This window comes from Lagenorhynchus albirostris, chromosome 18 (assembly GCF_949774975.1).
Source record: "Lagenorhynchus albirostris chromosome 18, mLagAlb1.1, whole genome shotgun sequence".
Classification (NCBI taxonomy): domain Eukaryota; kingdom Metazoa; phylum Chordata; class Mammalia; order Artiodactyla; family Delphinidae; genus Lagenorhynchus; species Lagenorhynchus albirostris.
In genome coordinates, this window is record NC_083112.1 from 74,942,420 (window position 1) to 74,959,897 (window position 17,478).

At 38.7% G+C, this 17,478-nt stretch overlaps 1 protein-coding gene across 1 annotated transcript in view; it reads left to right on the forward strand.

The window, feature by feature from the left end:
- The window catches only part of TNFSF13B (TNF superfamily member 13b), an 82,234-nt gene that overhangs the window by 45,856 nt on the left and 18,900 nt on the right, over window positions 1–17,478 (forward strand). Inside the window, exons 4-5 of the mRNA XM_060129182.1 lie at window positions 1,627–1,986; window positions 2,065–2,152. Coding sequence (XP_059985165.1) covers window positions 1,657–1,986; window positions 2,065–2,152 — 418 coding nt within the window. The 5' untranslated portion in view covers window positions 1,627–1,656. The remainder of the gene's footprint in view (window positions 1–1,626; window positions 1,987–2,064; window positions 2,153–17,478) is intronic.

Consider the following 17,478-nt stretch of genomic DNA (forward strand, 5'->3'; position numbering starts at 1 on the left):
CCTGGTCAAGGTGACTATGTGCTCTTCTCCAGCAGGTGTGTGCAGCTGTGACCAGGGGACAGGTACAAAGACGTCTATTGCAGCACTGTTTGTAAGAATGAAAAAGATTCCATGGACTGAATAAATGAAACATTCCGTTCATAAAATGAAGGAATGAAATAGATTCCACATGATGAATGAATGGAATGAATGGAATGAATGAAAAATGGGAACATCTTAAAGGTAGCTTGTTCTACATTCCTGTAAGTCTCCTTACAGCTCTCGGGGACAGTTATCACCCCATCCAACAGATGAGGACACAGAATCACAGGCGGGATTGGTGTCCTTACAGCCACGCCACGTCCAACAATAGAGATTTTTTTTAAAACTTAATTTATTTTTGGCTGTGTTGTGTCTTAGTTGCAGTGTGCGGGCTTCTCACTGCAGTGGCTTCTCTTGTTGCAGAGCACGGGCTCTAGGCGCGCAGACTTCATTAGTTGTGGCTCACGGGCTTAGTTGCTCTGCAGCATGTGGGATCTTCCCGGACCAGGGCTCGAACCCGTGTCCCCTGCATTGGCAGGCGGATTCTCAACCACTGCGCCACCAGGGAGGCCCCCAACAATAGAGATTTGAAACTAAATTCTGTCTGGGTCGAGTCGGGTCGTCTTGTATACAGGTTAGATTGGGGCAGAGTCGGCCTAATGTGGACGAGCAGATTAGCTGCTTTAGGGAAAGAGCAGTTAATGACGGGACCCAGGCATCTGGAGCTGAGCTAAGACCGATTCTCCCCCAAATGGTGTCAGACGGAGCAGGGACTTGCAGCTCCAGAGGTGGGGACGGCAGAGGTGGGACAGCTCCTGGGGACTGGCCATCCTGTGGGTGGCTGCCTCTCTAGCAGTGAGTCCCAGGAGGAAGAGGATTACTTAGAGTCCCTTTCAAAATGCATACACCTGCATATAGAGGATCCCCTGCACAGCTAATCTAAGTAGGTCCCCAAAATATAGGCACTTTCTTCTCATTCCATTACTAAGGTGATAGTGGGGACAGTACTCCCCGGTGGACTTTTATGCCTTGTCTAAGGACATTTCATTGTATTTCCCACTTAGAGACTGTTAGGAAATCACTCTCCAGCTGACTGCAGTTCAATGCTGAAGTACTTAGCTTATCTGACCTTGGCATTCATTAATTTTATCACACCAGCAGGAACTTATTCATATTCTTTTCCCCCTTCCCTACAAAGCCACGTGGCCCCAAGTGGACCCAGTTCTCTCCTAATGCCTGAGGGGGAGTTCCTTAAACACCTTCCTATCTTAAAAGTTGTCTGTAGTGTGCTGGTCCAAACCCCCAACTCCTTGCCGTCAGTAGATTTAAGGGGCCCTTTTGTGCATGAGTGTTCTGAGATGCCATTAAAATTCTTACAAAAACTGAAAGTGAAATGAGGAAGACTGATTGAGCAATCACATAGAAGGGCGAATGCCAGGAAGACCTATCATACAGTAGGGGCAGAGATGCGGCCGGGCAGAGAGAAGAAAATTCAGGAGAACTCTCCGGAGGGCGAGCGCCGAGCTGGGCCATGTAGTCAATGTAGGACATCAACAAACACAGATAACAGGAAATGATCCATTCTCCGTGGTCACTTATTCAAAGGGCCCGAACCTTCAAAGTTCAAGGAGGGAAATGGATGACTCCACAGGGGAGCAGTCACGCCTTTCTCGCCTTAAGACCAGAGACGAAATGAAACTGAAGGAGACAGTCTCCATCCTCCCCCAGAAGGAAAGCCCCTCTGTCCGCTTCTCCAAAGATGGAAAGCTGCTGGCCGTGACCCTGCTGCTGGCCCTGCTGTCCTGCTGCCTCGCGGTGCTGTCCTTCTGCCGCCTGGCTTCCCTGCAAGCAGAGCTGGGAAGGCTCCGGGCGGAGCTGCGGGAGCTGCCCGGCGCCCCCCAGGCGGGAGCCGCAGCCCCCAGGGCCGCCCTGCGGGAGGCTGCAGCCGCCCCCTCCGCCCTGAAAGTGAGTCTGCGGCAGCCCCAGCCCCACGCTCCCGCACCCAGACGCCCTGGCACTAACGGGGGCCTTTTCTCTCGGCAGGGGAGTTTTGCGCTACCAGCTCCCCGAGAAAGCAACTCCAGCCAAAGCAGCAGGAGTAAGCGTGGCCTGCAGGATGCAGAAGAAACAGGTATGTTGGGGGCACAGAAGCGGCCAGGAGTCAGGGATCCCAGTTCACAGGTGAGGAGCAGAGGGAAGCCAGACAGGACCTGGAAACTTGGACACTTGCCAGCTTGCCGTGCCAACCGGGTGCGGCTCCAGGGAAAGCCAAGCCCTGGCCGATGTGACCGGCCGACAGCACGTGTTGTCCTACGGTGAGCGGGTTTCGTGGGGAGAGGGATTTATCTGCGCGGCACTTTAAAAAAGGGGAAAGGGGCCCACATTTCCCCTCCAATAGATAGTTCACTCCTACGTCATGAGCACCGTCTGGCCGTGCAGGAACAAAGCACCACGTACCAGTGTAGAATGAGCTTCTGTCAGAGACGGGCAGCCAGACAGCACCTCCTGGGGGGCGTAGCCGCCGTGAAACCACGTGTAGATCACCCCGGAGGCAGGTGCGTGTTTGTGCTTCATTTGGTGTCTTGCTTTTTAAAAAAAGCCTATTGTACACACACACTCACACACACACGGAGATTTTAATGCTTTTCTTTAACGTGTGCTTTTTCCTGGAGCTCCACACACGTTTATAGCCTCCTTGTGACAGTTCCTTAGCGATCGCTACCTTTCTTCCTGCTGCACGTGTCCCACGGAATTGTGTGCGTCCCGGACACCTCAGGTTTGGTGGGGCCTCCCAAGACGTGATTCAGCTCTAGTTCCTTCATCTCAAGGCTGAGAAAGAGCATTTGAATGGCGCTTACTAATATTGCAATTTAACAAATCCTTGGTGCTGTTTCCCTTTTATATTGAAGGAACCTTTTCTTGAGCCCCTAGAATGTGCCAGGCAGGCTTGTACTAGGAGAGGTATCGTCACACCTCCTGTTTCCTTTCATCTTCACGGTGAGTGTGAGGCAGACCCAACAGGTGTAATTATTTACATGTATTTGTACTTCTGAACAGAAGTGCATGAGAGACAGAATAGGTGTCCTATCACACCACACACACACACACAGACACAGGATGCTCCTTCTGTAAACTTATTTTTCACTAAATGCCTTATTCGTGGAAAAAATTCTTCCTCGTTTTATACAACTGTAAATTTTGTATCTGGTTATCATATCTTTGTGCCAATTATCAGAAACAATTGGGTTTAAAAATTTTAAAACTGGAAAACACTCATATTTTTACTATGCTTTAACACATCGATTATTTTCATATTTTGCGTTTTATCATCTATATTTTTTACATAATTGAAAAAATTCAGTATATATACTGTGGTATATTTTTGTATTCACTTATTACACAATAAATGTGTTCCTTGTTTCTAAGTAGTTCTCACACATCCATATTTATTTGTTATCATACAAGTATTTATCATGATCATTTCCAATTTTTTTGATAGAATGGAACATGCCAAAATTTTTGTGCAGATCTCTTTGTTTCTGATGAATTTTATGCATATATTCAATATAAATTCCATACATGGAATGTCTGAGCCAAAGAGGATGAACATCTTTAGCACCCTTGCTACCTGTTGCCATACTGTTTTCAAAATGAATTACAAATGTATGTAGTCAGAAATGCAGTGTACAAGTTCTCCACATTCTTACAGCATTTTACCTTTAAAAATATATTTTGGCTAGTTTAGTAGTTGTAAAAGAATGCCTCAAATTTAATTTTTTGCTTGCTTACAGATAAGAATTAACTTATTTCTGCATATTTTGATAACTTCTAATTTTATCTTCTACTAATTTTTATTTATAACTTCCCTCATTTGTCCTATTTTTAAAATAATTTTGAATAAACTCTATATTAGGCATCTTGTTTATCAAAATTTTGATGTAAATATTTTCACAATATTTTGCAGGTTTTTAAACTTGTACAGAGATTTTGCATCTGTATATTTAATGTGATACACTTTTTAAATTTTCTGTAATACATCAAAGCTAAAAATATATTTGTTCATAATCTCTTAAGTAGTTTATTCTTTTCTCTGCCATTTTGACTTTTTTTGTAATTTAGTGTTGTAGTTTGGTATTTAATCCATTAGTCCTGGAGTTTATTTTGGTAGGTCATGTCATACTAACTTCCTTTCTTTGGAACTTCCTTCCTTCCTTCCTTAACTTCCCCTTTCTTCTTTTACTTTTTCCTTCCAAACTATTGCTAAATATCTCGGCCAAATTCAGTAGATGATTCTTTTTAACTCATTTGCATTGGAATGGTTACTATATTATATTAAGTTCCTCATTTATAGTTGAATCTATTTTGAGACTTTTTTTTATTGATTTATTTCCTATTTATCTGTATTAAATATTTTAAGTAATTTTATAATAAAATGAGCTTCAATGCCTAGTAGGGTGAGGATGCCTCAATCTTCTTCAACCTTGTCTGCTAGTACTCCCCTGCCTCTAAATATTAATATTAAAACTAAACCCTAACTTTTCCATTCCAAAGAGGATATAGACTCATTACATCAGATTTAAGAAGGAAAGAATTGAGTAAGAAATCAGTAACTCCCTGAGTCCCACTTGACCAAAATATGTTCTATTAATATTTGAAAATTTCTTCCCATGTGAATATTTTTTCATATTTGTGTTACTATGGCATCCAAAAATTGTATACTGACAAAAATTTCCCCCCCCAAATTTGCAATTTTTAGAAAGTTTGGAGAATAGCAGAAAGTTCTAACCAATGAATCAGAATGCACCGGGTTTCCATAGCCCAGATGTAGTCACTATGGGCATTATCATGGTTTGCCTCAGATTTTTATAAACCCTGATGTAGCATATATATGGTGTTTGTGTGTGTGTATATATATATATATATATATATATATATATATATACTCTATAAATATACTTAGTACATATATATCTCTAAATCTCTCTCTACATATATTTATAACATTCATAGATCCCACATGAAAGGTTTGAAGACCAGAACCTTAGTGATAGGTAATATCAATTATTCCCGGTCAATGAAATTGGCTTGAATGTTGTCTTAGACACTATCCTTTTGTGCAGGGAAAATTTATTTTGTTTAGCCTTACTCCAAAATTAATGCATATATATATACCAAGAAGGTTGTCTGAGATTCCATGATTTTTGTTTGTTTTCTGTTTGGTAGGGTCCTTTTTTTGGAATTGAGAAAATTCTATGCAGTTTGAATCTAGCAACTTTCTTTGGTTTTGGTTTCCATTCTAGTTGTTGTGATTTATTTTAAGTAAAACTCAAAAGCCAGAGTTATCCTTTTTACTTTCAAAGCATTAGTTTCTGTTTTATTTATTCATTTTCTATAAACGTTTTTGTTGGAATTTTAGAAAAACTGTAACTCTGAAGAAGAAAATGAATTTTCACACTTTGAATTGATATATTCAGGAATTTTTAATATCTCTATTAAATACAGAATTTAAAATTTCACAGTAAGACAACTTTCCTTATATGGGTTTCACTATTCTTTCATAGTTAAATTAAAAAGGGTTTATTGCTATTAGGAGTCTTAGCATTTTCAAATAGCTTGTTAAACTGCTAAAAAACATAGAATTTGCAGTAAATGATTTAGTATTTGATCTCACGCTTACTTTTAAGCCACGTCAGTAGTACACTCAGTGGATCTATACTTAACAGATTTATAATATTATTCTAGACTTTGTCTAAAATACTCTGCTTTCTGTATATACTCCTCAACATCAGGTGTTCATTATTTTATAACTGTGTCAAAAAGGTTCACAGCTGAATATTGCTAAGTAACATACCAGAATGTTACTCGTTCTTATTTTTCTATAAATCCAACCCAAATTTCACCAGGCATCTCAATTTTTATTGTGTGGATATTCAGTTTGTAAGTAAATTCCAGTATGCCGTGGGCTAGAAAGTCGAACCTCCCCAGCACACAGCCAGCCTAGTTGTTGCATTGGTATTTGATACTCATCACATATTACCTAGGAAGGTGGTTTTCTTTTCATTTGTGTATACCCCGTCTGTTCAACTAAAGAGTAGAGACTTCTGTGGTCTGGTCCTATTTCTCCTTTTGTATATTCATCATGACACTTGCACCCTGTAGATATTCCACGAATATGTGTTCATCAGTTTTGGGCTCAATATCAAATAAGATAGAATGATTTGGTATCATTTTTAGGGGGAAGGGATTTTCCCATATTTCTTCATTTGTCAGGTTTTGATCAAAGGCCATCTTATGAATTTTTTTTAACTTGACCATTAAAATAACGAATCAACCAAAGAATGAGCATGATCATAAGGCTAAAGGCGCAGGGGCAGTCTGGAAACCCCTTGCCTCAGACTCTCTTGGTGCACCAGGTAGAGGCACTGTTTGGGCTCATTGAAAAGTCACAGAGAAGCTCCCATATTCAGCAACTTCTCTAACTATAATTTCCTGGGTTTTTAGCTTACTTTTTTAAAATTTTAATTGACATATTATTTACACACAGAAAAGGGCATGTATCTTCAGGACACAGGTCAGTGAAATTCACAAGCTGAACAGCAGTAGGTGGAGGGCAGACATCACCATCAGCCCACACACCCATTTAGTATTTCTTGCAGACCACCCCCGGAGTAAACGTGCTGCTTTGACTTCATTCTAGAGTTTGGTGCTGCGGCTCCAGTTTTGTTTTTCTTAATTATGCTGTGTTTCAAATGAAAGTCTCGGTAAGTCTCATGCGTTTCATAAGATAATTTATGATTATAATATAACAAACAGAAATGCGGGGAAATCCAGGATTTAACTTGCCAAATGGCTTACAATAGCCAAAAATTCACTTTTAAGCCCATACGTGTATTTGGAGATAGTCCCAATGAGAAAAAAAAACAAAAACAAAAACACTAAAGTGACATGGCTTTGAAAATATTAGGCATGAAAATTTCTTCACAGATGAAATCATGATGACCCATGTTTTGAACCCGCACTTAACTATAATTCTATTCATTTCAAGAATCTAAAGATAAGCATCTTCAGAGTCCATCAAGAAAGTGAATTCTTCCAAATGGGTTCCTACTGAATTAAAACAGTTTATTAATAAAATTAGGTGACCTTTCATTTTTTCCCTTGTTATTCAGTAGGGGATTTATCAGAAACCCATGTATTTTAGATTATAGAAAGACAAAAATTATTTTTTATTAGTAATGTTTATTATACTCATCCCAACTGTAATATTAAAAATAGTGGTGAAAGGGACTTCCCTGGCAGTCCAGGCTTAAGACTCTGTGCTCCCAGTGAAGGGGGTGCAGGTTCTATCCCTGGTCGGGGAACTAAGATCCCCGTGCTGCATGGACAGCCAAACAGCTAAAAAAAAACCAAAAAACACAAAAAGTCATGAAGTGGTGAAAGCATGAGCATTTCAAAGAACTATAAAAACAAGAGCAGAAAAATTTGCCCATATTTTATCTTTCAAATATTTATTGTAAAATTCTGACCAATCTACTTTATTTTTCTCCATTTTTAAATAAACGTTTTAGTTTGAAATTATTTTAGAATTACAGGAAAGTTGCAATAACAGTGCAGTGAGCTGCCATATATCCCTCATGCCGTTTCCCCTAATGTTAACATCTTATGTTACCATGGTACCTTTGTCACAACTTAGAGACCAACATTAGGATTTAACTGAACTCACGACTTTATTTGAATTTCACCAGCTTTTCCGCTAAGGTCTTACCATGTTCCGGGAGCCATCCAGGACACCAGAATGCATTTAATAGTTTTTTAAAATCAGAGTTTTGAATATAATGCACATAAGTTAACACCTAATAGTATAACTAAAGTATTTCTCTGGGGTAAACATTTTTGTTGTTAAACATAAAGATATGAATACTATTAATATTTTTGAAATATTACTATTTCTTTCTTGAAATCCATAGTGCATTTCCTTTGCAAGAATAGATGGGGTGTCTGAGGGATCTGTAACATCCAGTCTTTGCTTCATCGGCATTTCGGGCTCAGCTGTAACTTACACGGCTGTAAAGTGAGTGTTAAAAGCATGCAGTGTATAACTCAGCCATCCAATTTGTCCCCAGATGAGGCTAACGGCAGCCTCTTACCCAGCAAGGGTGTGTTCCTTCCTAGAACAGAAACAGCTGGCTGCTGTCATGGTGACCTTTGACCAGAATCTTCCCTGAGTGTTATTTTTCTTTTCCCCTGCTTTAAATAAGGAGAGCCTTCTTTTCAGTGTTGCAAGAGCTGGATCCTGTTCAATTTCCACAAGAGTATTTAAAATGAAAATAGTGACCTGGTAACCAAACCTTTGAACCCTGTTCTTATCAAGTTTAAAGTTTTGGGAAACAGAAGAGCCAGGAAGCGAATCAACCAGTGAAGCCAGAGGCGATGTTGTATCTCTTCCAACCTTCCCTGACCTATAGGAGGTCCAAGCACTGTTCTGGTTGTTGGGTATTGATTATAAGACAAACAGATAAAAGTTTCCCGTGCATTGGAGATGACATTGCAGTGAGGTGGAAAGCCATAGAAAATAATCCATAAACATAATTAATGAGGAAATTATAATACTAGAAAATGTCAAATACATTGCAAAAGTGAAAAATTTAGGACAGGGTTAAGAGAACCAGCAGAGTTAAGGGTGAAGAAGGGTAAGAGGACATGTCTGTATTTTAAGTAGGGAGGCCAGGGTAAGTCTTTCTATCTAATCCCTGAAAGCTCAATAATTCTTTATTGTTTCAACATTTAAAAAAATTGCAGACATTCCAGGTATTTTAACAATAAATTCATAACGTCGAGGGATGCATTCTCATTAATAGTTCGTAGAAATGGGTGATATTAGTGTTAACGGTTAATTATGCTTTTTATAGGTCAAGTCCTACTTACAGGATCTGCGTTGGGCAGCTCCTCTTTTGTTGTGGTGGGATTTTCTTTGACCTAAATAGACATTTCTCCAAAGAAGACATACAGATGGCCAACAAACACATGAAAGGATGCTCAACATCACTAATCATTAGAGACACGCAAGTCAAAACTACAATGAGGTATCACCTCACACGGGTCAGAATGGCCACCATCAAAAAATCTAGAAACAATAAATGCTGGAGAGGGTGTGGAGAAAAGGGAACCCTCTTGCACTGTTGGTGGGAATGTAAATTGATACAGCCACTATGGAGAACAGTATGGAGGTTCCTTAAAAAACTAAAAATAGAATTACCATACGACCCAGCAATCCCATTACTGGGCATATACCCTGAGAAAACCGTAATTCGAAAAGAGTCATGTTCCACAATATTCATTGCAGCACTATTTACAATAGCCAGGACATGGAGGCAACCTAAGTGTCCATAGACAGATGAATGGATAAAGAAGATGTGGCACATTTATACAATGGAATAGTACTCAGCCATAAAAAGAAACGAAATTGAGTTATTTGTAGTGAGACGGATGGACCTAGAGTCTGTCATACAGAGTGAAGTAAGTCAGAAAGAGAAAAACAAATACTGTATGCTAAGGCACATATATGGAATCTAAAAAAAAAAAAAAATGGTTCTGATGAACCTAGGGACAGGACAGGAATAAAGACGCAGACGTAGAGAATGGACTTGAGGACACGGGGAAGGGGAAGAGTAAGCTGGGACGAAGTGAGAGAGTAGCATGGACATATATACACTCCCAGATGTAAAGTAGATAGCTCGTGGGAAGCAGCCGCATAGCACAGGGAGATCAGCTCGGTGCTTTGTGACCGCCTAGGGGGTGGGATAGGTAGGGTGGGAGGGAGACGCAAGGGGGAGGGGATATGGGGATATAGGTATACGTATAGCTGATTCACTTTGTTATACAGCAGAAGCTAACACACCACTGTAAAGCAATTATACTCCAATAAAGATGTTAAAAAAATAAAAATTCCTCAAAGGATATATCAAAAAAACCCCAAAAGTATCCCCATTCTGAGGAGTTAGAGAAGAAACAGACTCTTCTCAAAATAGAGGAGACACCTACTGTGCAAAGCTCTGAGGTAGGCTGTCCAGAATATGCAGAAAAGGGGAGAGAAATGAAATGAAATTAGCCGAGTACGGTCCATGTGAAAGCTCTGGGTTAGGCCCCGTGGACCTATGATTATCATTTGCCCTCTTCGTAACCCTGCAGTGCTGGCATTATTGTCTGCATTTTAGGTGAGAGAATTGAAGCAGGCACAGCCAACCCCTCTTTTCAGAAACCCAGTACTGAGTTGGAGAAGTTTTAAAAAACTAATGTAAATTTCAAGATAATAAATAATTAAAAAATAACAATGTCTTTTGCCTTTACAAAACACATGCAAATTATGCCTTCAACTAATTCTCACAACACTATGAAATAGATATTGTTTTTTTCAGTTTACAGATAAGAAAAAATATTTCAAAATTGTGTCAATCTCATGATTAAATAGCTAATTGGTTTAAGAACTGAGGTTGAATTTATTATCTCGACTATAAATTCTGAGCTTTTTTGATCACGTGAGCTATATGTGCTTGATGTTCAAATAAAGCACCAGTTTTGAGAAAAGTTATTGGATCCTGGAGAAGCCTAAATTATTATTAATATTATTACCAGTGAGAAGGATAGCTAGTTATGGAATCACAGGATGTCAGTAGTGGAGATCACAGACTGAAAGATTATCTAGACCATGGTCGTGAAGAGCTGAGCTGGGTTTTAAAGGTTGAGTAGATGTGGGTAAGAGGAGAGTGTATCCAAGGTATGGTAACAGTAATAAAACAGGAAATAGAAAAAATACAAGAAGAGACCTTATTATAGTAAGCGGCCATCTCCTTGGGGATTTTTGCAAATGTTGACTGATTGAAGTTCAGGCTTTCCTCTTCTCCTCTCCATCCCTCTCCTCTGACTATCCTGTGTCAGGTAGACAAAGAAATGGAAAATAACTGCTTCATGGTATCTGCTGACACAAATTGTGAAGCTACACTTCAGCTCATCTTTTTTCTCTTCTATCTACTACCCTAGAGCTGCTTCTGGCAACTAGAGAGTAAGAAATTCTAGAGAAATAGCACAAAACCATTTACTTCTAAAAATATTATAGCATGCTACAGTTCTATGGATGACGTTTCAAAAATTTATTGAGATTATTCGTTATGAAGAATGTTTTCCATAAAACCATGGACCCAAAGATTTATTGTTACAGAGTTCAGACATCATGGACATAGGTGTTTTTTTTTTAATGGGACCTATTTTCCCTAAAACATTAATTTAATTTGATTTAACATGTCTTATAAATTTGGATGTAAGGATGGGGTTTTTAAAAATTATTTGGAAAGGTTAGATGTTGGTATGATGTCTACTTTCTTTTCTAAATTGTTCCACAGATTTTTTTTTAATGTGCTGTAAATCAGACACTGCAAATTTGTAAATGATGGCCCTTAATATGAAGTGACTTACAGTCTAGGGATGGAAGCAGTTATAGAAACAATTAGTACATATAGTGAAATGTATTTCAATAGATGTACGTGCAAAGTGTAATGGCATCAAATACTTAGCTAGAAGGATCAGGGAAGGATTTGATATGTGGCCTGAGCCCTGAAGCATGAATGAGGTTTCACCAGTTGGAAAGGTGAGGAATATTTAGCCGTAGGGAATGGCAGATACAAGGTCCTGGAAACCTGAAGCCGACCTCCTGTTCTGAGAAGGTGTGTTTCAGTACAGCGGGGGTGGGAGAGGAGGGTCATGAGGCTGTGCAGGTAGGCTTGGATTTTGTGTGCAAAGAAATCCTTTGAAGGAATTATAAACATGAAAAGGACAAGATAGGATTTGGGTTTAGGAAGATAATTCTGGAGGAAATGCAAGTGATGGACTAGGAATTGTAGAAAATGGAAGAGGCACAACTAGGTAGACTAAGGTAATTGTGAAGAATGGTGAGGGTAAAGATCTGAATTTAGGCTACGATGCTCTCCATCTTACCATTCTCTCTCTCTCTCTCTCTCTCTCTCTCTCTCTCTCTCTCTCTCTCTCTCTCTCTCTCTCTCTGTCTCTCTCTCTCCTTCAGCCAACTTGCCACCATTCAAAGAAGCCTTCCTCATTGGAACAGCCATCTAGGCACTGTATCTCTCTTACAGTTGCAATTTTAATTCTGTTTTGGTGCTACTGATTCATGCCTGTTCTTCCCACTAGATTGTAAGCTCCATGGGAGTAGGAATTATATCTCCTTTTTTTTTGGTATCCCTAAGTGCAACATGTGACACAAATTTAGTGCTCAGTAAAATTTTGAATGGATGAATGAGAGATGAAATCTTAATTGAACGAAAGTTCAAAGTTCAAACCATTAGAACTTGGTTATTAGTTGAATTTCAAGATTGAGGAGGAAGAAATAAGGCATGTTTATAAAGTTTCTAGTTTGGGCAACTCAGAGGACGGTTATATATCCACTAAGAGAGAAAACAGAGGAGTGAGAGGTGAGTGTGTGTGGAGAAGATCAAGAAATAGATTTGAGGCAGATGAAGCTTGAGGTATCACTATGGCGTTCAGGTGGGAATGTCCAGGCGGGAGTTGAAAATGTAACAGCCAACTGTGCAATTTATTGCTACCTTTCTCCAGGTATTCAGGTGTATTTCTATTTTTGGTTTTACCTTCCTTGACTTCAGAGCTGTTTGCACACTGTGTTATGAAACTAATGTCCTTCACTGGTAAGTTAGTGATACCCAGTGCCTTCTGAGTATGCGTCATTAATAAAGTGAAATATCCTGGGCTTCCCTGGTGGCGCAGTGGTTGAGAGTCTGCCTGCCGATGCAGGGGACGTGGGTTCGTGCCCCGGTCCGGGAAGATCCCACATGCCGCAGAGCGGCTGGGCCCGTGAGCCATGGCCACTGAGCCTGCGCATCCGGAGCCTGTGCTCCGCAAGGGGAGAGGCCACAACAGTGAGAGGCCCGCGTACCGCAAGAGGTAAATTAAAAAATAAATAAATAAAGTGAAATATCCTAAAATAATGCAAAGAAGTCATGACCGAAGAAAAAACATATCCTGTGGAGATGATGACAACTATAAAATTGGTAATTTTAAGTTAAAATATTTGATCATTTGCAAAATTAAACAACATGAGATGAAGATGGTATTTTTGGGGGGTTTTTTGTTTTTGTTACTTTACTCTTATGAGGCTATCCAGAGGGCTGCCATCTTACATATCCTGCCTTACTTTAGTCATAGAACATGATTATATTATGAGTGGTACATGGCAACTTCCAGTTCACGTCAAGACTCTTTCTGTGCACATATACACATAGAAAATCTTCAATTCAAATATATTTCTTTACTTCTAGCCGTTATATTTATTTTTACTTTATCAGCTTCATTCCAAGCCCTCCAAAAATTCAGCACCCCTTTCTCACTTCTCCAAGGCCATTATAGTGCCGCCATCTTTGTGAATTCCCCAGAATTGAAAACGTGCTTTTATTATTAGTTTTTAATTCTCCTTCAAGCACATATACTCATTAGTCAGAAACTTTTAAATTTTTTTCACAGTTTGTCTTGGGTGCTTCACTTATGTAATTGCATTTTAGACCAAATCACCCACATATTATATTTATTACCAGTCAAGAGCTGAACCTTGGCTTTCATTCTCCCTTTACAGCAGTTCATTCTACACATAGGCACATGTATTGTCTTTCTCAGGCACAACATTTATCAGGCAGTCCCCCCTCAAGATTAAGAATTCCTAATATTTTTTCTATTTTCTAGTAAGTCAGATACAGACTTCTCAACCTAGCTCTCTAGAAATTCTTTCAAAACTCTCTCAATTCATTGCTTTTGTAAGTTACCAATAAGTAACTTAATAAACGTTGCCAGTTACACAAACTGCTTATCCCTGATCAAATAAAACTTGATAATCCAGTTTCCACCCCTAAAATTTTGTCTTCCCATTCCAGTAGCAATGTTTATCCTAAAACCATGATTTCTTTATAAATCTATGTCCAGCATTAGGTCAATATTTAGATCTGTAAGGGATTTCTCTTAACTAACTATTCCAGCCACTGATGATTTATTCAAAACTAGCTCAAGAAAATTCCAACTCCTACATTTGTCATGGTTTCCATGTACTGAATGAAAGCTCTACAGAAATGAAGAGAGGCATCATCTCGAGAGTCGTCATTCTTGAAAAAATGTACAATGTAATAAGTAAGGCAACAGAAAAAAGAAGAAAGATAAAAGAAGATGAAGGAAGGGCGTCTCACTCAGACTGAAGAGCTTAGAAGAAGCTTCTTGAATGAGATGAGTGAGAAATATGGGAGTTAGTGGGTGTAGGTCATATGGACAGGACACGAGTAATGGGAAAAGCTAATGTGGGATGCTTTTCATGGGAACCACGCATAATCTGCAATAATTGCATTATTTATGGTAGTTTCTATTAGATTTAGCTTTGTGGAAATAATGCATAATAAACTGGATTCCAGTCTGAAAAGGTTTGGTTCCAACGCAGAAAACAATACAACAGATATTAGCAATTCCATAAACCTATAAATCTCTTTTCCTGATTAAAAGCCACTTTAAAAGGTGGCTTTCAATCTCAATCAGTCCAACCACTATTCTAATTGTGTAGTTGGTTGGATTTTATTATATCAAATATTGAGCAATAGAAAATGACTTTTGTCTAAAAGTTCTTATTTTAGGAATTCTCTTTTGTAAGCTAGTTTTGTCATCAATATAATGTTTTGTTTTTAGAAATATTTTTCACATGGTTTAATATTATGAGTAAATTTTCTTATGCTGTAAAAATGTACTTAAGATTAATTATCTGTGGTTCTCACATCATTATGAGATATATATACATATATATATATATATATTTAGAAATGTGTCTCCCCATTGACACAGAAATGTTTTAATGTATGCTACTGCCTTGCTTAGTTAAAAAGATAAACCATTCTCAAACTCTTGTATAATTCCCCTCAACTGTAGCAGCAGGAAAGATGTGTGAAAGGCATTTGAAAACCAAACACAGTCAATTAATACTACAATTGTTATCAATATTATGTTTCTTATATTAGACTATGCATTCGCAAAACTATTGTGGTTGGATATCTATGCTATTGGGAGATACAAAAAGAGTACTGCTCTCTTGGCCAACTTTTTGTGAGCAATAATCTATAGTCTAAAATCAGATCTATGTTGAATTGGAAAGAGAGTCCTCAAAGACTGAACTGGAGATAAGTTGATAATAGATATCAAATTTCCTTAAAAGGAAGAGTTGAAAGCTGAAGAGGTAAGTAGCACTGATAGGGTTGATGGGACCTGAACAGCATCTAATGAGGGCAGGATGGAAAGTCCTGTTCTTATTTCCAAGAACTTATCTCCTTGAAAAGCCCAGTGACTTTCTCTGGAATAAGGAAAACTAATGAATAGCACTCGCTTTAGTGAGTATAATTCAAACACTACTCTTGAGCTGTCATTTTAATATCTCATTTTCTTTTCTGAAGAGTATTTCATGAAATAAAAATTTCTCTCCATAGTGTATTTTCTTCTGAAAGTTAGATTTCTGCTACTGTGTGATAGAATAGACCATAGTTTTTCAGTGTGTAGGTTGTGGCCAAGTTTTAGTTGGGCTTTGGAGATTAAAATTCAGATACTTTCGTATCAGTTTGGTAGTTTCCAGGCAGCACTCATTAGGTAAACCCCTTTCTGTCTAAATAGAAAAGGTAAGTCTCCCACAGGAGTTTGTGGAAACAGTCAAGGAGAGGGCTAATTGGAATAGTATTTCTAGGGACTTCCCTGGCGGTCCAGAGGTTAAGACTCCGCGTTTCCACTGCAGGGGTGCAGGGGGCAAGTGTTGGACTCCTGGCTGGGGAACTAAGATCCCAGGTGCCTCGTGTGGCCAAAAAAAGAACAAGAAATAGTATTTCTTGTATTTCCTTGGGCCCTGTATCAGCTTCACTTGGTCTTCTTGCTCTCCTAATGTCCTTCCCTTGTGTTCCCAGTTTATTTGGTTCGATGCTACTAAGAACAATACCACTAATAATAGCCAAGATTGACTTTGCAATTATTATGTCCCAAGTACAGTACTAAATGTTTCAGATGTATTATCTCACTTAATCTTTACAATATGCATGCACATGACAAAGGAAAGATGGAAAATTTGGAAATTTAACTTTGACTTTCGTCAAGATCCTCTTCTTTTTCATTGTGGAGGAAAGATTAGAGCTTTTCATGCTCTGATTGGCCCTTGCATCCCTCACGAAACTTATCATGGTGCCTTGTATGTAGTAATTCCTCAAGAAGTGTTTGTTAGAAAAATAGGTTTAATATGGTGACTCTAGACCTCGTGCTTTTCAGACTTTGGCTGCTTTGGATGTTCTGTGGTTCCTTTCTTTCAAGCTGTCCTTATTCACAGCTATTCTGCCTGTTACGATGCTTTTCCATATTTTCTGTGGCAGAGGGTCTGCCATAGTAACTGCAGTAATGAGTCACATTTCCCTGTGGCATAGACATCGCTGCCATTGTTTTCCAGGTCAATAAAAGAACCACAAAGTGGCCAAAATGTTGCGCTCCTATCCAAACCATCACATTAACATAAAAATGTGTTAGAAAAGTCTCGTGGTTATAAAGGAATTGCAGTTTTTATCATTATAGTTCTACCTTTAAATACCAGGGAAGTTTCTTAGCAGATTTTCGTATGTGATCACTGCCTGTAACAGTATTCTTTTTAGGCCTATGCATTTGCACAGCTTCAGAATATTACATAATTATTACATCTGTTATTCCACGTTTTCCATTAGTGACTTGCAGCAGGAACTCTCCACTGTGTTAATAAGCTCCTGAAGTGTATACATTGCAAAGCATGTTTTTAAAGCATTACTTCAATGCAGAATAAAATATTTGCTATATAATAAACGACCTAAACTAATATTTTCTTAATTTAAAATAGGCATATACTTAGGTTCATGTTCCATATTTGCCGTAGATCTTTGCTGCTTTGTTTCCTTTTCCTACAGGCAGTGTACCTATTTTGCTGTTACCCAAAGGCATTGTCTTTATTTAATAGCATAGTTACGTATTCTTTGGAATACTCTGGGTTATATTCTATATGTGATGTGTGATGTGAATTGATGCTTCCCAGAAGCTTTACTGGTGATGCAGTGTCAGGGAAATCTTCCATTTTATCCTAAAAAGACGTTGTAGCTCTCTTTCTCTTTCTAGTCCAAAACATTTTACCAAAAGCCTGACTTTGGTTCCACAGTGAAACAGGCGTGATTAAATTCTGGCCCTGTCACTTTCTATCCCTGGGGACTGGACAGGTTGTTTACACTTTCCATGACGTAGTTTCCAGTATGTAAATCTTGGGATTTTTGTGAAGTTGCCTGGATTTATATTAGCTCAATGCATTTTAGCAATTATTTTTATTTTCAGTAATGTTAATAGTGATAGTTTCAGTACTAGTGAGTT